At 39.0% G+C, this 22885-nt stretch overlaps 2 protein-coding genes across 2 annotated transcripts; one reads left to right on the forward strand and one right to left on the reverse strand.

The window, feature by feature from the left end:
- The first annotated feature begins 643 nt into the window (after positions 1-643).
- eeig1a (estrogen-induced osteoclastogenesis regulator 1a) lies at positions 644-19254 on the forward strand. Its single transcript, XM_056772480.1, has 12 exons — positions 644-847; positions 985-1231; positions 10669-10789; positions 11018-11047; positions 14437-14553; positions 14634-14680; positions 14763-14875; positions 15772-15867; positions 16188-16356; positions 16440-16561; positions 16652-16721; positions 17592-19254. The coding sequence occupies exons 2-12, from the start codon at positions 1089-1091 to the stop codon at positions 17635-17637; spliced, it is 1074 nt and encodes a 357-aa protein (XP_056628458.1). The 5' UTR covers positions 644-847; positions 985-1088; the 3' UTR covers positions 17638-19254.
- LOC130439862 (uncharacterized) lies at positions 18259-22884 on the reverse strand. Its single transcript, XM_056772481.1, has 4 exons — positions 22484-22884; positions 20840-20949; positions 19807-20022; positions 18259-19621 (listed from the first exon to the last, which is right to left on the reverse strand). The coding sequence occupies exons 1-4, from the start codon at positions 22810-22812 to the stop codon at positions 19464-19466; spliced, it is 813 nt and encodes a 270-aa protein (XP_056628459.1). The 5' UTR covers positions 22813-22884; the 3' UTR covers positions 18259-19463.
- Position 22885: the final 1 nt, after the last annotated feature.

A 22885-nucleotide genomic window follows, 5' to 3' on the forward strand; every position in this document is an offset into this window, starting at 1 on the left:
ACTAAAAGTGATAGTATTAAGCGGATTGGATCAATATTCACCGTCATGTCATAGCAAACCTTTCTTCTGCAGAACACAAAATCTATTTTGAAGAATGTTGATAACCACCATTGATTCCCATTGTATGAACCCAAAACCACTGAGAAATATCACAAAATATTGATATAAAAGAAGTCAAAAACAAGTTTTGAACAATATGAGGGTGAACGTGCTGAGCTGTCCCTAAAAATAAAAATGAACGTACAGACTCGACAAAGTGTTGAGTTTGATTTATGACACAACAATACCAATCCATGTTTCAACTTAAGAGAACGATTTACTTTATAAGGTCAATTTTTGTGATCAGTTTGGCTGTTGTTTATTTTATCACCACAGGAGGGAGACAAAGTGTCACATGACTAGCCTGTTATGTTCAGCTGCTCTGGTGTTCGTGAGAGGATTATAACGGAAACATGTGTTTCAGTGGCTGTTTATGTTACTCAATACAACCGTTTTCTAATAAAACTACAATAAAGAAAATATATTTAGATACGAAAGTAAATTATATAAGGAGGAAAAATGTACTATATAAAGAATTTTACTTTCCCTCAGTTTGCGCGCGGGCTTGTGTGATTGAGTGTGAATGTGTGCGCGAGCTTATGTGTGTGAACAGGGGGCGGCGCTTCATAATCTTTAAAAAAACAGCAAACACACACACGCAGTGATTTAGCGACAGAATGACAACATCTGAACACGGATGACACTTAAAACACAAATTCTACACGTGCATCATTAACGCGGACAAATGTTTCAACGCGTCTCGCGTCATTCGCGCGCCTCTGCACCAGAGACTCGGACGCGTTCGTTGGTACGTGATTTAAACATCGTAAAATTACCTGAAAACACAAAGAACATCAATTAAGAATGTTGACGAGCACTTCAGCAAACGGTGTGTGCATCTGCCGCGGTGAGAGTTGTGTGATTTGTGTTGTTTTCTTTCTACAGATGAACAATGAAAACATGACGCTTCCAGATTAGAGCAACAGAAGAAACTCGTCCCAACAACACTGTGATAAAATCAGACATACGAGTGAAATAAACTCAAGTTCATGGCGTTTTTAGTGAAGAAGAAGAAGTTTAAGTTCCAGACTCACTTCACTCTGGAGGAGCTGACGGCGGTGCCTTTTGTCAACGGAGTTTTATTCTGTAAAATGAGACTGATAGATGGAGATTTCACTGCTTCATCCTCTAGGTAAACATCTTTTCTTTTCTCTTAGAAACGAAGGTTCTTCAGTGTTTCTTATTAAGACGCCTTTCTTGCTCTTGAATGGTTCTTGTTTTTCTCGATTAAAGATAAATATTTCTTTATGCGTCAAAATAGGTCAAATTCTTGTTTATTAAGTGATGCACCATGATAGTTTTCTAAAGAATCAGATAATTTGGAGTGCATAAAATGCTCATAGAAACCTAAAAATGTTTTAATGTAGAATATTTTAAAGGGTTCCTGCAGATCTTCTGTCGATGTGTAATGAAATAAGGATGAAAATGCAATAGATCTGTTTTTCTGTTCATGTCCATTAGCTGTTGTCTGATCTGTTGATCATTCACAAAACATGTGATCAGAAGGACGCACACAGCAACACACGCACGCACACAGCAACACACGCACGCGCACAGCAACACACGCACGCACGCACGCACACACACAACAACACGCACGCATATACACGCACACACAACACACACGCATATACACACACACATACATGGGTGTAATGAGTTGTATACTCTACAAACTGTTTATTTTATCCCCTAACCCAACCCCAAAACCTAAAGATCGTAGAAAACGTTTTGCATTTTTAGATTTTCAAAAATGATCTTTCTGTACAATTTATAAGCTTTTGTGCCCATGGGGACCTCAATTTCGGTCCACAGTGACACAGGTGCCCGTGAGTTGGTGCGCATTCAGGTTTAGGTCCCCACTAACATATTCAAACCATGTCCACAAACACACATCTCTTCTGTTTGGAGATGTATTTCAGATGTATTTGTCGTACATGAACATTGACTTTTATTGTGATTTTTTTTATTGTTGTTGTTCTCAGGTTTACTCGTGATTTAAGAGCAGAAATGGCATGAAATCTAGAGTCTCTTACTGACAAACAGAGTTTAGGGCTCTTGAAAGCTCCAGTAAAGAATGATGGTAAAGGAGTTTGCTTTTTTTAGGCTGACATTCCTGTAGCTCAGTGGTGAGAGCATTGCGTTAACAACACAAGGCTGTGGGTTCGATCCCAGTGGATTGCATATGCCCAAGTATAAATGTATAGGATAAAGCAATGTAAGTTGCTTTGGATAAATGCGTCTGCCAAATGCCTAAATGTAAATGTATTTCTCCGTTTATATTTCTCCTGATATACTCTGAGAATAACAGGAAAGATTGAGCTCAATCATGCCATGTGTTTTTCCATCTGTCCCTCTGACGTTGAGCGTTCAGTGTGTTGTGGATCTGTACACTGTTGTGTTTGAATCAATGGAGATTCATTGTGTACATCAGCTTGTTCTGAAGTCCATTAGTGTCACACAATGACAAATGTAAGTGATTCTTCTGATGGTGTACGCCATCAACACACTTTCCAGAGACAAATGCTTCTTATTGTAGGAGCCGAGGTCAATGAGGGCAGAATGTTAATTTATTAAAGGATATTTTACTACTGTAACCATGTTTTTGGGAGGTTTTAACTATAGTACAACCATGGTGCATTTTCGTAATTTGGCTAGACACCACACCCTGCGATCCTTAACTTCTGCGACCATTAAAATACAGCTTTTCCTTGGATTTAAGTATTTATTCATTCATTATTTCTTATGTAATGTTTACTGTATACTTACATTTATTAATTCAGTGAAGCATCTTTTAATTTTATTAATGCAGTGTAGGGTCATTAAACTTCGCCCTCTCGTGGTGAGTTGTTGGTGATATCAGCGGTTAAGTCTCCATGGATTCACGATTTGAACATCCAGGTACTTTGAGAATACTCATTTCGGCATGCTATGAATTGGGACATACTAATTCTATTTTCGAATACTATTTAGGACGGATAGTATGCGAATTGGTACGCCACAAGAGACCTTAACCTAGAGTGTTCCCACCAAATGCGACTTCCGCAAATAAATCGTTCGAAGTAGTTGGATGCTTGAACATTTTGAGTTTACTTGCTTCATTCGCACGCAAATTTCTCTACACAACAGACGTGAATTTGCGTCATTGAAGGGGCTTCTGCCAGGCGGCTCCAGTCTCGTGTATATACAGTATAGCTCAAATTGAGCTTTCTCAATCACTTTCTTCCAAGCAAGATCATTTTTATTCCTGTTTCGATAAAAGTAAGAGGATGTATGGTACAGCTCCGGGTATCCACATACAGATGATTTTGTCCTCAATTGTTGTTATGTTGATGAGCACCTATTATGTGCGAGGACTGTATTTCCCGAAAAGTATGAATGTGTTTGCCCTACAAAAGTGTTCACCAATGATGTTGATGATGGTCCCGGTGGATGCTGGGAGATTTCTCACTGCTATGGTCAACAGAGCCTGACTCACTTTTCTCTGATATTCTGCTCTCTAGAGACTCGAGTGTCCGAAGCTATTTTTAAGTAAACTGTATGTAACATCTGTCATTACTAGACAGAAGTACAGGACGTGTTATAGACAGAAGTGAAGTATTTATATATGAATAGAAGTTTCTTCTAAGAGTGTTGGGTGGGCCGAACCGTAACTGAATCTGAAGCTGTTATTATCCCGCCTCACAATGAAATGGAGTTAAATGAAAAACCTCACTGGTTTTCACATAGAATTCCTCAAGAGATTATAGATTTAGAGTAATTTTGGGTTGATATTCAAACTCTTGATAATTATGACAGATTCCTCTATTCATAATAAAAGTAGTTTAGTTTGTATCTGCTTTATGAATCTGAGCGTATAAAACAAATTTCTGATTGTAAATGAGTTTTTATTTTACATTTGACATTCAACTCAATTGAACAAAAAAAGATAGTTGTATTTAGGTTTCTTGATGATAGAAGATTATAGAGGAGAACATGGCATGTGTTGTTGTAGCTGGTGTTTCGGGGCAGATCTGTTATTCAAACCTGCACCGTCGAAAGCCAAATCACTGGGTGTATGTCCTAACAGCAGCTGTATACATACATCACACTTGTAGTCATGTACTGTTTTATTTGTGAGCATTTTACCCAGCATGCCCTGAACCCTTCAGTTTCATCATTCTGTTCTCTTACGCTCATGATTAACTGAAGCTGTTCGTGGCATTTAAATTAAATTTAGAATCTATTGATTCGTTTTCATGGACATGCAAAGGCTAATTTTGCTAAAAAAGTTTCACGAGGTGGGAAAGCAACGATTAATGGCTACCCTAACCCCGCCCCCAAACCTAATGTCACAGGGGCATTCAATGCAAAACATACGAATCAGATGGTTGGAAATAGGAATTCACACGAAAGAGCTGATTTGCGGAATTGTGTGGATGTATATTTATACATATGAGAGATACGGCGTGTTAAAATACCTTCGATTGAAAGTCGTGCTGACTGACACGAAAAGGGGAAATTCATGGCCATGAACGCGAATTAACAGATTACAGTTCTGTAAATTCCTGCGAGACTGTGTTTGATAAACACATTTCAAGATCTGTCTGTGTCATGATAAACAAGCACCTGGTTGATAACGTTGATTGATGTCTACTTTGTAAACAGGTTTTCTGGAATGTGTTGAGTGAGCAAAACGTGTGTTGTCAAAAGAGCGCAGCAAACCCATATTTCACATGTGTTCATGACAGTGTCTGGCACACAGAGGATATCATCATGTCGGAGTTCTTCTCAACGGGACTTTCTGTGAAAGCGTCAGTCTTTCATCTGACTACTTTATCAGAGAACTAAACAACAACAACAGCAGACAGGGACCCTTGAGATCCCTGTTGAGCATGAAATACTTTTGAGTCTTACAAACAAGCAAAAGATATGTGGTGGTTCTATTAAGACATCTACAAGATCACTTATGTTCTGTGATCAGAGATGGGTTTCATCTTTCACAGTGTAAGCATCCGGGCTGTTCAGAGGGTCAGTCGTGACTTCAGTCTGTAGGACTTTGTAGGGTCTGTGTTGTGACTCCACCCGTTTGGATTTATCGTTTCCACTTCAGACGTCTCATGTGAAAGATGTAAATACAGATCTCTCAGTGATGTGTGTGCTCGTTACGCAACTGTGGCACTTTGAAACATCGAAACATCACGTGTGATCAATTTCATGACCTTCCTGGTTTGACACGTAGTTCAGAGCGGTCGGTCCAGTGAGAGATCCAAGCTGATTAATTTCATGGATTGATGGAATTGTTATGTGTGTGCATACTGTGAACTATACTGTGTCATTTTTATGTTTCGTCTTTGCTCTTGATCACCCTTTACATCTTCCACCCAAAAGTCAGATGGGCAGATGAGCTGTAGGCTCTTCTTTTGGAAAACAATGCACCTTAAGCCAACTCCTTCTCTTCTGACCAGCAGAAAATCTATCCGTTCTGTGCAGGGACAGGCAGTAGATTTGATTGGTTTGTTTATTTTGTGTTTGTCATTGAATCTGGAATCCGTTTTTCATGATGATATCTATGTAGAGGTGAGGACAGACACACTCGGATTGTGTTTGTGTTTGATGACAGTATGTTAATGTGTTTGATGTGAAGCAGAGGGTCTTATTAAACCTCCTTCCTTTCTGAGATGTGATTTGGCCCATGTGCTGCGGTGTGAAGAATGTTCCGGCTCTCCATCTGTTTCTCATCCTCTCCAAAAGACATGCAGTTCAGGTTGGCAGAGAGATCGCCTCATTTATTGGAAATTCTGCTTATTACTTCCTGTTTTGACCAATGGGCGTATGGGTGGGTTCTGTTATAAATGTCGTTAATGTCTATCACAATATTTATTTTTTTGTTTAAATTATAACTCATTTGGCAGTATTTGAATGGTCTCTGCGCATGATCTAAAGTGCTACAGTTTAACTCGCCCACAAGCAGAACATCTACCGAACAAGTCGGATTTTTCTCTTTATGTCCACAATAATAATCTTTTTACATTGAAATCCTTTTACTTTTAATTTTCATCTTTTTGTGCTGCTTCTGCCCTCTGTGTGTGACTCTTTAAATAACCATGCATGGGTGTGTGTTAGGACCCTTAAAGTTGTAAACAATTTCTAAGCAGAAATAACTTACTTATTACATATAAATTATGTCGCTTTTTTGTAACTTTCTTAACTTTCCCTTGTGAAACCACAATTTAACCATGATTTTACTACATAAACCATAGTTGTTTTGCATTTGTAGAAACAGTGTGGTTATACAAAGGGTAACAAAAACATGAGACTTTTACTATAATAAAACAAAGGGAAATTTTGAGCATTTGAGAAATAAATGTTGTTTTTAATTTGACTTAAACAGAAGGTCTTCATTTTTGCTGAACTGTTTGCCTTTTCATAAAGAAATAGTTCATCCAAAAAAATGTCATTATACACCCTCATGTTGTTCAAACAACTAAAGTGTAGTTATTGTGCTTTTTCTGGTATACAGTGGGAGTGTTTTTTCAGCAAATCTGTCCAAATGTCTGTTCATTTAAATATAGCATCACATGTCACATGATGTTATATATAATGCTTTTGTCCTTTTGAAGCTCAAGAAGAACTAATCACCATTCAATGCCATCGTAACCAATAACCCAAAACGTTCTGAAAGAAAATCCACATAAATAAAAGACATCCTTGACAACATTTTCAACTTGGAGTCCAACCGACGTTTAAAGTGTTTTCATTAAAGCCCCTGCACATTTGGCCAAATGACTCTAGCAGATCTGAGTCAAATCCTCTGTACATTTAACCTTGTGTCGTCCAGCACTGACGGGAAACCAGCACCTCTGTGTCCGGTAGTTGATAGTATAGGAAGGTCTGACGTGAATGTGATGTTTGTGCAGACGCTGTGGTGGTCTGGACTCTGACACCAACTGAACTACAGGATGAGAGATTACAATCCTGTTTGAGCAGCACATTTCTGCTCCTGTGAATCATCCAGTAAACTGGCTTAGACAGGCCTAACCAAGTTACCAACCACATTCGGTCTGTTCAGATTGAAATATTACAATAGTTTGTGACACTGTATACGGTATGAAATGATGGGATGATAAATTAAGAGTGTGAGCGGTATGCTGTACATTCCTATTGCCAAAGCATTTACAGCTGGGCTGCGTACAAATAGTGCCGGCATGTATACAAATCGAACGAAAGATAACAATGGTAATAAAATGGAATTGAAAAACTTATGTAGAGCAACTCAAAATGGTTTATAATAAATGTAAACATGTAAGAACAGAAATAAAGTATAGTTTAAACAATGTTAACATTTAGCATTTTGTCGACACGAAGTGAAATAAAAGCCACTTTTCAAGTGAATGTCAGCATCAACGTGAGCTCCGAGATTTGTGTAAGGTACACACCAAGCCGACGCGACGAACTACCGCTGATCCGGACACACGAAGCCGACGGTCGAAACCCGATGGCTAATAGCACGTTCGTACTCAGCCTGCGTGAGAGTAATATATGTCCCTTCCAGCAGGTGGCAGTAGTTGATATTTTAGACCCAAAACAGAGCTTTGATTCAACTGAGAAAAGCATCCCGTCTGTTCCCTCTTATCTTCATCGTTTGTCGTGCTTGCTGTCATCATATCCGTTTTTTTTTTTCTCGTGCGCTGGTTTGCTAAATCGGACAGCCAATGAGAGTGATCTGACTCCCAGACGATCTCCGAATGAAAAAATGGAGATGGGGACTTCCGCTTCGGAACAGCTGTCCGACGGTCAATCGCCGGCTTTAGTCATGCCGGGCTTTAGGGTTAGCCGCGTTCAAGCAGAACTATTAAATTTGAGGAGGTTATTGGATTTGTTGTTGAGAGGGCTGCTGGGGGCTCAGGGTCTGTCTTTACAGAGTTTTTCTTTTCTTTTCTTTCATTTTCTTTTTGTTTTCTATTTGTACCTTCTATATCTGCATACTTTACGATATTACTGTTAGTTATCTTATTACAAAACATTTTGTATGATTGTTCGTGTCAGCTCATTGTGCATTGACAATTTTAACAGATTCAACTTTGCATTTAATTTTTTTATACGATTATTATACTGATCTTGATAAATATAACCTTATTATAAACACTGCAAAAATAAATGATTTCTCTATGAATTAAGTTTATTTTTTCTAAGCCATTGGCAGAATAAAATTTTGCTTTTCGGTTAAGTGTATTTCAATTGTCAAGAAATTCTTTTTTTGCAGTAAAATGTAATCTTAGTCGTCTTTATTTAGTCTTCAGCCCTTTTATTGATGTTAAACTCTGTGTGTGTTGTCTTCACACACCTGTCTGTGATTGTGTCCGTCTGTTCGGTCAGCATCTGATGCATATTCATTCCACACGACGCTCACTCGCGGATCTTTTGAACGCTCCATATTGTGGCGAGTCTCCTAACAATCGGCTCATTCACCAGCGCTGATTGAGTTTGTCGTGGGAGACGAGCTGGAGCGTGAAAGGAGAAAACGCTCTTGTGTTTACAGCACTGACGCACAATGTCTATTGTGTGTTTATTATAAGGTTTCTCTTCTAAGAGGTTTTAACTCTTTTCACTTGAATGGTTTGGAATTTAGAGCAGAAATGCATCATAAGACTGCGAGCTGTGTTATGTGAGAAACGGTTGCTAGGGGCGTTTTTCATGGTTGCTAGGCTGTTTTGGAGCCAGTCAGTCCTCCTGATCCTCGGTAATATTCTGTTTTGGAGATTCTCTCTCTTTCACTCTCAACTACTTGTGCCGTTCTTTTCGGTTCTGCGAGGGTTACCGTGGACACAAGGTTGTTGTTGTTTCCACGGCAATGAAACAAAGTACCATGGCTCCTGGAATGTTAGAATGCGATGGGGGGAGAGAATAGACGGCACTGGTGCTGCTGGGGTTCTCTGACTTTGGATGGGTTTAATGGGTTCATCCAACATTATCACACGGCCCTCTGTAATTCTCGATTCTGATTTGTCAATCGCAATATTCAGATGTCACACCGCTCATTTGGGTACATGTTCAACATCGATAGAACCTTTCTGTTGCACATGAACATTCTTTGATCACTTACTGATCCTAACTCGTGTGTGTGTGTGTGTGTGTGTGTGTGTGTGTGTGTAGGAGTGAATCCACACTGACGTAACACTCTTGTGTGTGTGTGTGTGTGTGTCAGGATTAGGAACAGATGCTGTCATTGGCGATAAGCCACATGACACATGAGATAACATGTCTGCGTGTCTCTGCTCGGGTTTGTCCTGGAGCTCTAGTGTGTGTGTGTGTGTATAAGACAAATCCATGATGACGTGTAAATATCCTTAAACAGATTCATTTTGTCTATCTGAGATCAAATCTCAGTAGTTTTACTGTCGTATTATTGGCACGTGAATTTACACGCAGTATGTGACTCTTTAATATTTGTATTACTTTTGGTAAAATTTTGTTCACCACACACACAAATGTATCTGTTATCGTTTTTTTTAACGCACGTGTTATTCTGAATTCATGCAGAAAATATGTTTTTTAGGGGGGATATGCAGGTTTATTTTCAGATGCATGTTTGTTTGTGTAGCAGATGGTCAGGACTTCATGAATATTCAATAGTGTTGCTTCTGGGCTGGTTTAATATCCTTCAAGACATTTATGGGTTTGTGTGTGTAATTTACGTTCCCGTATTTGTGTGTATATATGTGACCAACTGCCTGTGTGTATTTGTATAGTAAACAGAAGTGGTGTTTGTGAATATAGATGTTTATAGATCATAGAATCACTGCATGAAAACATAAAAATCAAGAAATTATGTTTTGCCTAAATAAAATGAAGTTTCATGTAGAACCATTTCTTATTGCAATTTAATATTTTTTTGCAGACCATAATGTATGTTTTCCGTCAAGGGTTTATAAAAACAGAGTGAATTTTTAGAAACACATCATTATTTCTTCTGTGTTGACTATACATTAAAATGAGTCTTAAAGTCCCAGTGAAATTAAATAATAACGATGGCCATTCTTTCATGAAATATGTCAGTGTTTATTGTAAATAGTTTGTAAATGTGGGTCATTCTATTTTTTTTAATTCATGTTCCCTCATAATCTTCAGTTAAAGTCTGGAAATGCACTTCCGTCCTGTAAAGACTCTCCATCTCAGATGATGTAAATTAAACTGATTAGGCGGAGCATCCTTTAACTCCTCCCCTTCAACTGGCAGCATGCTGCCAATTCTATTTCGAAATACAAAGGCTGTTATCATACATCAAATCAAATAGCAGAAAATAACTAAAGCCACGCCCACACTTTTTCTCATTCGATATTTTATTTGGCTCGGAAATGCCTCTAATTACGGAAGTTACAACAATCCGGTTCACAGGGACTTTAAATTGAAAGTTCTCTCATATAGTGGAACCAAAATGAATCGTGTGGTTTGTTCTCAGCTTTGGAGGTTTTGGAAGATCTTCACTCACAGTCGCCATCACAAACAGTGTCACAGCTTGAGAACATCAGTCAAGAGCAGATATCACCACTTACATCAAGTGTGTTCTTTCTGCTGTCTCACCCACAGAGAAGAAATCCACGAGAACTCAGTCCGATGGAGAAAGAGGTTCTCCTTTGTGTGCAAAATGAGTGCCAATCCTAACACGGGTGTTCTGGACCCTTGCGTGTGTCGCGTCTCTGTCAGGAAGGTGAGCTGAACTCTTCCACGCACATCAGTCTCAATAATGCCTGCTTCAGTTTTAGGTTGTCAGAGGTGAAACTCTCAAAGTAGGTCTGTGTTTGAGTTGAACTTTGAACGAGAATGAAGGACAAAGCCAAATGTTTTAGATGTTTGTGTGGAGATTTAATGCAGGATGTTTGGGTGAAGTTGTGTTTAAGTGTCACTGAACGTGAGAATCTTCCTGTTTTCATTACAGGAACTGAAAGGAGGAAAAACATATTCAAAGGTAAGTGAACACTTCCACATCTTTCCCTTTTGCTCACATATATTTATAGAACAAGCGGTCTGTTATACAACAGAGTTAAAGAGTTCACACGCACACATGCACATACAGACACACATATATATATAATCTCACATCAGGATTTTTACAGAACATACAGTAGTGCTGTGTGATGTCCGACCTTGAAAAATTATATTATGTTATTCAATGATTTATATGTATGAAACATTTTCTATATGTGACCCTGGATCACAAAACCAGTCTTAAGTAGCACAGGATTTTTTTTAAGCAAAAGACAAAAACACATTCCATTCCATTCCATTTTCTACCGCTTATCCGAACTACCTCGGGTCACGGGGAGCCTGTGCCTATCTCAGGAGTCATCGGGCATCAAGGCAGGATACACCCTGGATGGAGTGACAAAAACACATTGTATGGGTCAAATTATAAATTTTTATTGTATGTCAAAAATCATTAGGATATTAAGTAAAGATCTTGTTCCATGAAGATAAACTTTCTTACCTTAAATATATAAAAACGTCATTTTTGTGTGAGTTCTGCCTGCCACAGTGCCCCTGATTAACAACTTCAAAGACAATTTTCTCAATATTTAGATTTTTTTTGCACTCTCAGAGTTATAATCTCTATTCTAACAACTCACACATCAATAGAAATCATATTATTCAGCTTTCAGTTTATGTAAAAATGTAATTTCGAAAAATTGACCCACAAGAAGGGTTTTGTTGTCCAGGGGGAAAAATGTCATATTTTGATGCTTAAATCAAACATGAGGTGGTCATCATTAAAAGCAAACAGTACACAAACATGCCCTCCCGACATCACTTTCACTCAATTTTGTGATCATGTTTGCAGACACCCTTACAGACAGGCCAACATACATCATCATAAACACTTGGCAGTCAACATCACAGTTATCACTGCCGCCACTTAGAAGTGCCCTAGATAGCACACAATGCTGGCGGATGTTTCACTCTTCCGTACTTCTTTGACTTCGCCTTGGATTTTCATCTCCAATGCGAAGTTTGGATTTCCCTGATCTAAAAATACTCCGGCTTCTCTGAAGACACTCTAAAAATAAATACATGTGCTGGCAGAAATGAGTGAGACTTTACAGTAAATCAGCTGGTTGTTGAACTGACACGCTAGTTACCTTTTACCAAACACTTGGATCTGTGATTTGGCTTTTGTGAAAGAGCCAGTTAATATAAACATGCCGCACACAAGTTAACAACATCTGCTAAATATTCATGATTGTACTATAGTCTGTTTTAATACTTGATTCTGATTGGCTGGAAGGTGTGAATTAAAACCGTTAAATGCACGGGGAGTTCCTGTCATTTTGGGAAAATATCCCTGGTTTTCACCTGTCTGATCCTAAATTAGACTGTAAACATCAATAACAGCTTTAACTTGTTTTTAACTTGGCAAAGGACCATGGTATAAGCGGGATAATCCACGGCTAGCTGTGCATTAAAGTATTCCTCTGGCGGTGGTTTTCGGCCTCGGCGTCGTGCCTTAAAATCCTTTAATGCACAGCTAACGGTGTATTATCCCTCTTGTGCAATGAAACCTTTGCATTAAGAGAAAATTTGATTGTCCCTTAAAAATAAAAAAAAATGAAATTTTATAAAACATGGCATCCTTAAAGATGACTTTAATGATATCCGTTCGATAGGTTTGTTAGTATATAATTTTTCCTCTCCTTTTCTTCATTAACTTTTCTATTATTGCTGAACAATATGGTTATTTTGTGGTAGATTATATATGAATATGTGCATGCTTGTATATGTATTTTATAGTGGTGGGCCGTTAACGGCGCAGTGAGACTCTTATCGCGCGATAAAAAAAATGTCGCCGTTAATCTATTCTCAAAGTTGGGTTGGGAGCTGGGTCTATACTACACAAGCTATGATGACTTTCACCTTGATATTTTAGCGCAGATGTATACCAGCTTAACTGCACTGTACGGGGCGAGAACGAGATTTTTCAACTCGCGTGATTCGCGTCATTCGCGGAAGCAGAAGCCGCCTCATCATCTCATAACCAGGGCTTCATTCGCGCGATTCGCGCAGCAAGTAGGTCTATTGGCTCTTTGCATTAACATATAAATCACTCGCGCTTGACACGCCATTCGCGTTTGGTCTGAACACAACATAACGTTACTGTGAAATTACCACATCAAACGTGACGTGCTAACATGGATGCAGCTATGAAGCCGCCGAGTTTGCGTCAGGGAATATTAATTTTTAAGAAGCTTCCCAATAGAAACATCGACAAGACTAAGGTTGTTTGCACCTTGTGCAATGCGGAATTGGTTTAAAAAAACACTTTCTCTCAACAGGTAGTGGTCTAGCTTTAGTTGAAACCAGTAACTTTGTATTGAGATCTAATGTATTATGGCTCCTGTATGACATATCGCTTGTTGCTCCCTCACTCTTTGTAAGTCCCTTTGGATAAAAGCGTCTGCTAAATGACTAAATGTAAATGTACTGTAGGAGGCTCTTCCAGTCTCAAGTACCACCTAAACGCAAAGCATCCCTTAGCTAATGCGGAAGTAAACACAAGTTCATCTTATTGAACATAATTTAATTTTCATCACCAATTATCATAGTAGAACAGCTTTCTCAAGCAGTTTGTGATGCATTTTGGAAACAGGAGATGAGCACCTGGTCTAATGCGCCACCTGGCTTGAGAAACCCATTTCTCAAAGACTTACTTTAAGTCATTATTTGGGTAGCACACATATTCTGAATGCCTTCGGCAGAATTCAAATGAGCCATTTTAATCTAGATTAATCTAGATTAATCTTGGAATTAATCTATATTAATCTAGATTAAAAAAATTAATCTATGCCCACCACTAGTATTTTATGAATTTGTATGTATCAAAAATGTTGGTGTCACATGTGATCAGATATTTATAAATATATAGTTCAGTTGCAGATGTATTTCAGAATGTTTTGCAAATCAGTCAAAATGTATACAGCTTCCTTTTTTAGGGGTTTTAGGGGACGTTCCTATTAGAAAAATAATGGCATCAGGGAAAATGTGCCTCTAAACTGTCAGATACAAAAAATATTTCAGAAAATTTCCAAGAAAGGTTTAAAAAAGTTATAAATGCGCAAGAAAATGATTCTTATAAATGTCTGCTCTTAAAATGAGATCATATGGTTCAGTGTGATGTTTATCTTGACCGTAATCAGATATTCTCATGCGTAGCTTTTATTATAATCTGTCAGAGACTCCGTCGAAAAGGGGAAGAAAGTCTGCGAGACGAATGTTCTCCATGTGCTGATCATATTTAACATCAGCACATTTATCAGAGGATCTGAAGCATCTCTATGATGTTTTACATGTCTGTTAATTCTTCAGCTGGGCTTTGCTGATCTGAACATGGCCGAGTTCGCCGGTTCTGGCTCCACCGTACGCTGCTGTCTGCTGGAGGGATACGACACCAGAAACACACGGCAGGACAACTCCATCCTAAAGGTCAGAGGTCAAACTGAAGCTGACACAACCGCAACACTTTTCTTTTCAGTTTTGAAATCCGTTCTTTCGTGTTTTTGAAGGTGACCATTGGAATGACCCTGTTATCTGGAGATCCCTGTTTTAAAACGTGAGTGTTTGTGTCTTTGTGTAATGTGGGCTGTGCTGCCCTCTTGTGATTAGTGTAAGCATTTCACTTTCTCTGTGTTTAGAGCCCCAAGCACAGCCAAATGTATAGCGGTGGCGGGTCGAGATCACTCCCTGCAGCCGGGCTGTAAAGGAGAGGGGACGTCTGATGTCTTTAGAGCTTCTGTACTCATTTCTGGTAAATCTTGGTTTTAAGATGTCAAAAGTGATTTTCTTAAAAACACTTGCATCAACAAAAACCTTTTATATTCATTTAATACAAGGTATGACAAGTTCAAAGGGATTCATTTCAACACTTTTACTGAGAGTTTAACAAAAACAAATAATACAGAAAGAGGCCTTAATAATTTTCATAACCGTAACAATTTAAAACTGTCAATCTCATGGCATGTTTTGGTCAAAACAAGTGAAGCCATGATGCCTAATCATCTATGATTAATAAAAACTTGCTAAGACATTAATAATATTTTAATAGAATATTACACATGTCAAACTACATGTGTTGGTAATGAGATTGGATGTTGTGTACACAGCGTGACAAAAATATTTAAGTGTTTATGAAGTAATTTGTTAACTTGTTAGGCATTTAAAAGGTTCTAGTAGATGTGTTTCTTCACATCAAATAAAACTTAATGTAAATTTCTTTGTGTTTGTTTAAACAGACTTAAAAAACGTTAAGGAGGATGAGAATATCAGTCCTGAACTCATCTTTCTTCCAGTATTTCTTCATTTTTATGATACATTAATTTTCTGTCAATAATTTTTAGCGGAACATCCAATCGTTTTATCACAGTATTTTTATCATATTCTGTTTAAATGACAACACATAATTAATTTAGAAAAAATAGGATGTGTTACGTTTATGTGAATTTCAGCAGGAAAGCAATAAAATTCAAAATAATGTTTTGACCGAAGAGGAGAACACAATTGTCTTTATTGTGATCATTTTTTGTGTTACCAAGTTGTATGTTTTATAATTCAAATCTTCAGCTTGGTTTGGTGAGAAGTCATATAAAACATGATCTAGCACAGTGTTTTGTTACATGTATGACGGATCATTTGTGTTTCATTCAGGACTTTCTGAGGAGGCGGATCAGAGTCCTGAAGAATCATTTCGCACGGGTCATTCACGCAACTCGAGTTATGCCAGTCAACAGAGTAAACTCTCAGGTGTGTGTGTGTGTGTGTGTGTGTGTGTGTGTGTGTGTTTACGTCGACTCCACACGGGAGGAGAAGCTCCAGTGAATTCTGTACATTCTCTAGCATGTCGTCCCGGTAACAGATTCAGAAAGTAGTTTCCTATAACTTCCTGTTTTCTCCAATGCTCTGCTCTCTGGAGACGCTGCTGGTGTGTGGGAATGTTTGCTTAACATCCAGCTGACACAGCCAGACCGTCTCAAACTGGTGCTGTCAGTGTTTGTGTTTGAAAAGCTGAGAATTCATCTGTTTTACCCGATGAAAATCGTGTGTTTTCCTGCGTTTGTGTTCAGGCTACAGCACAGAGCACTCGTGTTCCTCCAGTTTGTCTGATCTGACACACCGCAGGAACACGTCTACAGGCAGCAGTGTGAGCGCTGACCCGCCGTCTGAGAGCGACACCCGTCCCGAACGACCTCCACGACCACCGCGACCCCTGTTACCCTCCAACAGACCTCCACGGTACGTCCAATTCACGCCGTGCGGTCCCGACCCGGGGGTCTGCGACTGTGAAGACATCTTGTGTTTTCTTTTGTTTGTTGCAGGAGGAAGCAGGACTCTGTGGAGGATCACCCGTCCTGGGTCAATGACACACGCATGGACGCCGATGATATTGTGGAGAAGATCGTTCAGAGCCAAAACTTTGCTGACATCAGTAACAATGAAGGTAAGACGTTTGATCGCCGTCGACATCTCGATTTGATTCAGTCATGTTTGGGTCACTTGACGGATTATCTCCTCTCTGTCGTTTCTTCAGATAGTAACCTGAGATTGTTTGTAAGCAGAGATGGAACGACGGCCTTGAGCGGCATTCAGCTGGGAAACAGGTGATCTGACACAAACCTGTACAATCCTGATCAAACCAAAGAACTGTGTTTGCACTGGTTTAACACACACCGACCCGGTGTCACACCAAGGTCCACCTCAGGATGCATGTGTCAGTGTCACGCTTTGCCTGTTCTAGGCGTGAAAATGACACAATCTGTTCTTTGCATTTGTTAAACTGAAATGATGTTGTAAATACTTGATATTTGTGCTTTAATAGATATATCAGAGCACATAACCCCACTCCAACCCTAAAACCACCCGCTTTTTTATTAACGTGTAAGGTTAGAGCGTGGCGCAATTGGTGCGGTAAAGTAAGCTAGCATGATGACACAACCAGTCACAAGACACACGAGAGTCAATGCCATTTCACCGTCAATGTTGTGTCACCGGCGGCAATTTTTGAATTCTGTCACTGTGCGCAATCGCTCCTGTTTGGAGTTTTATTTATGGCGGACAGAGAAGGGGATTGCTTTCAGAACGCTTGGAATAATTGCACTTTTTGAAAAATGTTTTATCTGTAGCCATATCTGCCTGTTATATGTTGTGTGTTATATTTTATAGTATAAGTTACAAACTGTATTACAAAATGTGCATACCAAATAATGAATGCATACGAAACAGGATGTGTGATTTAATCAAAAACTATTACACCCCAATATGAAATAATATATGGTATACGTCACAGGAATGATCACCCCCTGCTGGTAGTCCACCTTCATTAATGTGTGTCATGTTCACGCTGGGAAATGGTGACCCTGACACGCATCCCGAGGGGACTAGCGTGTCTGTTACACACTTCAGTGTGATACTGAGTTGCACGCACACACACACACGTCAATGATGATTTTCTGTCTATATTGTGTTCACAGAGTCTCTGCTGGTGTGTTTGAGCCTGTGGTCATTGAAAGTCATTAGATTCCTGCGATGTCTCAGTGCCAAACCTCGTCTGACGTCTCCAGGAGTCTGAACCCCATACAACACTTTGATTGTTTGTGTCTTTGAAGTCGACAGTTGCACAACATAAGAACATTTAGGAGTAGAACCTGAACCACTAACATGTTTTCTATATTAATGTTGTCTACATGCGGCCATGTTGGTCTTGTCTGTTTGTTACCGCTTTTATTTGATTCTGTGTATTTGTAGTTGTGACGTGTGCTCAGTGTTAAGAGAAGTATAAAACGCATGGGATCTTGACTTGATAAAAATTCTATAAGATTTTTCTGATGTGTGACGTGTATCCTGGAGTATCAGCTGGTCTGAATACATTGAAAGGACGAACGTTGTTTTCTGACCTTCAAGAAAAATCTTGTGTGTTGTCTTGTATCCAAACAGGTGTTCATTGTTTCTTTATCATGACCTTCAGCGGATTCCCGGCAGAAGTGAACGAAGCCGTTGCTGTGCGACACAATATTCCCTCGTATTATATATCAAGTGTTATCAAAATCAATTATTGCACTTTATGAGTGATTCTCACAAGAACGTGTCAGGGTCACAATTCCTCCAAAATCTAAAGACAAAAGCGACACGTATTCAACATGAAGAAAAGTCTATTAAGAGCATTTTATTAGCATTTTTACATCCACATTTTTGTGTCAATGTAACAGAGTAGATATCATTTATACTTTTTATTTCCTTCTTTAGGAGTGAAATGTGACCATGATGTGTTTTAAATGTTTTTGTTGGGTTTGCTCTTAAACTCTTACGCCTTATATCTTTTGGGGTGCCAAACTATATTTAGATCTTTTTTTAATGACAATGTTTATTCGGACAAAATAAGAATTAAAGAGCTGTTTAATATCGCTCTATACAGTCGGTCTAATGCAGTCAGGGCAGGACCGATGACTGATTCTTCAGAATATCTCAGTCACGTGTTCTTGAAACCCTTAAACCGAACAGCATTGTTTGACACTCAGAAACTTCACCCCATCGCCTATTTCCAAAAACCAGCTGGCTGGTTATTTTCCTTCCCAGAAATTCCCTGGAGAAATTAAGATTGTGTTTTACAGTAACATGTGTTTCAAATGCTTTTGAAGTTTCTGTGTCTGGAAAACTGTGAGTCATGCGTGTGGTGCTGTCTGTATGAACCGAGTGCTTGTGGAAATCTTGGAACTGAGTTTTTAAAGTATGCGGTTTTTATTCTTTTATAAGAGCAGATTTTATCATGTTTCTTATCATTAGAATAGAATCTGGATTTGCTCGCCTTGTAACAAACATTTTCTATGTAGAGTTTTGCCATTTTTAAGTTTCCGTTAGATAAACCCGATGCACTTAACATTAACTTTCACAGGCAGTATGACGTTCATCCGCTCGGCACCAAACACGCAGCTTTCCATCTTCTGGATTTTAATTTAGAGCACAATATGGACGAGCTCTGTGTATCTCCTGCAAATAAGCTAATCTTTGTAAAGCTATAGACGTGTAACTTAAGAAAGATCTGTCATTTTAATGAAAATCACTTGTATTTCTAAGAAGTGCACTTTTTCTGTGAATCTAAGCTGTTTTTAATGAATAAAATGTAACGTTTTCAACTTATTCTGTGTTTGTCAATCGTGAAGTCATTTGTTGACATAATTTACTTGAAAAAAACTCAATTCTATCAGATGTTAAGAGTTTGGAAAAAAAGCTTTCCTAAGATCTTACCCAATTGTTTTTACTTAATGTTTTGGGATTTACAATATGTTGAAGAATGGGATTGTCTCAGGATGTGTCCAGAGGTCTCACTGAGTTTGGTTCTTGCCCTGTTAGATCAGAGCGTGTCCTCTTTTCTTTTTGATTAGTGCTTTTTTCGGGCGGTCCCGAGGCCGGTCATTGAGATGGTAACAGAGCATACACCAAACACTGTGCTCTGGAGTCATCTGTACACCATTGCTGCTCCTGAACGCCCGGAGCCCGCACGTTCCTTCGGAATAGAAATGACATCACTGCATTAATGTTATCAATACAAGATACTGTACTGATGAATTTAATATCATAGTTGGTTAACAGATGTATTGTCTGAAAATGTCTTGGACTTGATTTGATGGTTATTTTGTGCCCCCTACTGGACGTGATCAGTACTACAGGTCATCCGAGATGTCAAATCACCTATCAGAAAGTAAGCCGTAGCACTGAGGCAGAGGATGATGAGGAAGATGGTGCCGGGACCAACGTCCACCAGTGTACATGCGTTTGGACAAGCGCAGGGACTCTTTACCCAGATCTGCAGAGGTGCGTCCACGCTGAAGCTCTGGATGTGTGTGATGGACGGATTCACGCTGCACTGGTAACGGACTACAGTATGAGGTTCACTGCGAGAATAAACTGAGACAATATATGACGTCATAAAACACAGACGAAATGCAGAAAACATAACTTTGAGAATAACACGCCCTCTGTTGACTCAAGTGTTTGTCAGTATAGAGGTCTATGTGTGCCATTTCACACCCATTACATCATTTGTAAGAGCCCTTCTTTATTTCGTTTGTTAAACGAATAATATTATTGTTTGTCAAAGATGGTGACATCAGAGGGAAGGACACTGAGAGATATTGATAAAAAATAAATGAATGCAAACATCAAACGTTTTTGGTGTAAGGCTCCCTTTGTGTAGGGTGCATCGCTTTGTGGCCCACCAAATAAAGACTTTTGATCTTAAACTTGTTCAAAATGCTAATTAAACGAAAATCTGTAGAATTATACAAGACTTCTTTTGGTTTGGTGGTCTTATTTTCCTGATGTTTGATTGCACAAAATGTATGAAAATTCTTTATAAAATGCCACAAAAACTGTGGCCCCCCGGATCCATCTCGTGTCCCCGACTGCCCTGAAGAATCTTTTTACATTCACACAACTGTTCTGGGGCAGAGGAAAACTCTTTAAGAAGCAGTGAGAAAGAAATTGTTACTTTAAGAAACTTTGAAAATGTCTTTGGGGAAGCTGAAATGGTTCTTGTGCCATCACTGGACCCTGTCTTTAGCATTATTGGTCAATTTTTCTAGAGGAAAAAGTCTATCATCAAAAATCCCCTTTTAGCATTTAAATAGAAAGGCACAAATCAAATATGGCAAGTGTTTTGTCAATATTACCTCTTTTTTCTGAGTCTTTGTTCATCCAGAGTTCGAGACTGAGAATAACTTACTGTAATAAGACACAGTGAGAATCTCCTCTGAATCATTATAGCTGAATGTATTGCCCTCGTGTCGGCCGTAGTTCATATAGTGATTCATCAATCTGCTGTCCTGATGAAACCTTACAAAAAAGTAATTCATTTTCTCTTTTCAATAACATTAGATCTCATTCAGTTGAGTCAAAGATAATAATGATGATTAATGAGTTAATGATTAAAGCACACAATGCACATGGACAGATCACATCTGTTTACTTATGTTACTCACGTCTGCAATTTAAAAAATGAACAAGTAATACTCATAATCATATATAATTGTGTATTTGCACAATATTTGCAGAGAGTGTGTGTAAAAGGTGCAGGCTCTATTATAGGGACTAAATGAACAAGGATAGTAAAACCTGAGTGTGTGAATCAGCAGTGACCTCATGAATCAAAACTTTATTCGAAAATGTAAAAATGCAGAAATATTTATGTGAGAATTTGATTTGTTTTATGGAGTGTCCAACAACAAATTAAGGTACAAACAAGGTGTTAAAACACTTTTATTTTCTAATAATAGGCAGTTATTGTTACCTCACTTCTTGAGTGACTCTCAAATGCTTCGTTCAGTGATTCATCTGTCTAAGCCCCTCCTTTCTGTCAGCCTACTCCGATCTGATTGGTAAGCTCGTCTAGTCTGCTGTGATTTGTTTTACGCGTGCAGTGTCGCAAATAGAACGTAGGCGGGCATTACACCGAGTGACGCAAATCTGACGCGGAACTGAAATTTGAACGAGAGAGGACTCGTTCGCGTAATTCAGAGTCGAATCGCTTTTACCCAAGCCAATAACTTCGTTATTCGTTCACTTTGCAACTTGGCAGACGTCTTACATTCACACACAGCAACATTACACTGCATCAAATGTCATTTTAAGGATATTGTAATAGTAACCCTTTAAGAATGTAGTTAAAGCGGCCCTAACACATGGGGTTTCTACCAATCTCATATTAATCTTGAGTACATATAGAGTAGTATTGCATACGTCGTATCTTCTAAGAGTATTTAGTTTGATCACATTTATAAAAGACAGATACAGGTTTACGATTACTTCCAAAATCATGCGGCGCGTGCGGGGGGATGGGTAGGCTGAACTAAAGCACATTGTCAACCAAACACAGACATCTGTTTCACTCACCGCATGCGGTTAATGTCCGGCATCTTTTAGCGCTTGGACGTCTCCATATATCAGTTTCAAACGATCTCAAAATCCAGCGTTGTGTCCACAGTTTATATAACATTCATCACTCAAATGCAGTGAACAAACAAACACCTGAACTTCGCAAACATATGCTCACTCTCTCCTGCACAACTCGTTTTTTGACAAATTAACCATATTGAGCATGAGAAGACAGCATGTTCAACATTGTAAAGAAGTACGAATGCATGACACATCGTTGCAGCACCCCTTTAATAAAAAGTATGTAAAATATGTAGCCTAGTGATACAAAGGTGTGTGTATTAAATGTTGCAATTTGAAGAATGAAGTTTTCATAGATTCAAACTTCAAATAGCCGTTTTGACAACTTGCAAAAACCCGAGCAGAACCATAAATTGGATTTGTGCATCTTTCATAACTATTAGTCATCAGTATATTAAGAGTGTTGTGAACTCACCGTGTAGTGACACATGCAGCGACATCAGTGCAGTCTGTGACAGTGAAGTCTTCAGGCTCAGAGAACGGCACACACGGGCTGAAGGACACGAGCACTTCCGTGTTTCCCGGTGCCGCGGGTGTCACGGGTTCGAGTCGCTGTATGAAACCGTCCTCCCCCGCCACTGATCCCAGATCAATGATTCCTGAACCGTCCCGCATCAGACATTTACACCGATTCACTTTAATACAGCCGCCCTGCTTCACTTCAGGAGGAATCGCGGTTATGACGCGTAATATCAGAGAATGATGATAAACCGCAGTCAGGACGGAGAGAAACATTGCGCGCATCCATCAGCTAACACTAATAACACTAACACTAACACTAACACACGGGTGATAATAACACACCGACATGTCAGAT

Source organism: Triplophysa dalaica, chromosome 18 (assembly GCF_015846415.1).
Source record: "Triplophysa dalaica isolate WHDGS20190420 chromosome 18, ASM1584641v1, whole genome shotgun sequence".
NCBI classification, from domain to species: domain Eukaryota; kingdom Metazoa; phylum Chordata; class Actinopteri; order Cypriniformes; family Nemacheilidae; genus Triplophysa; species Triplophysa dalaica.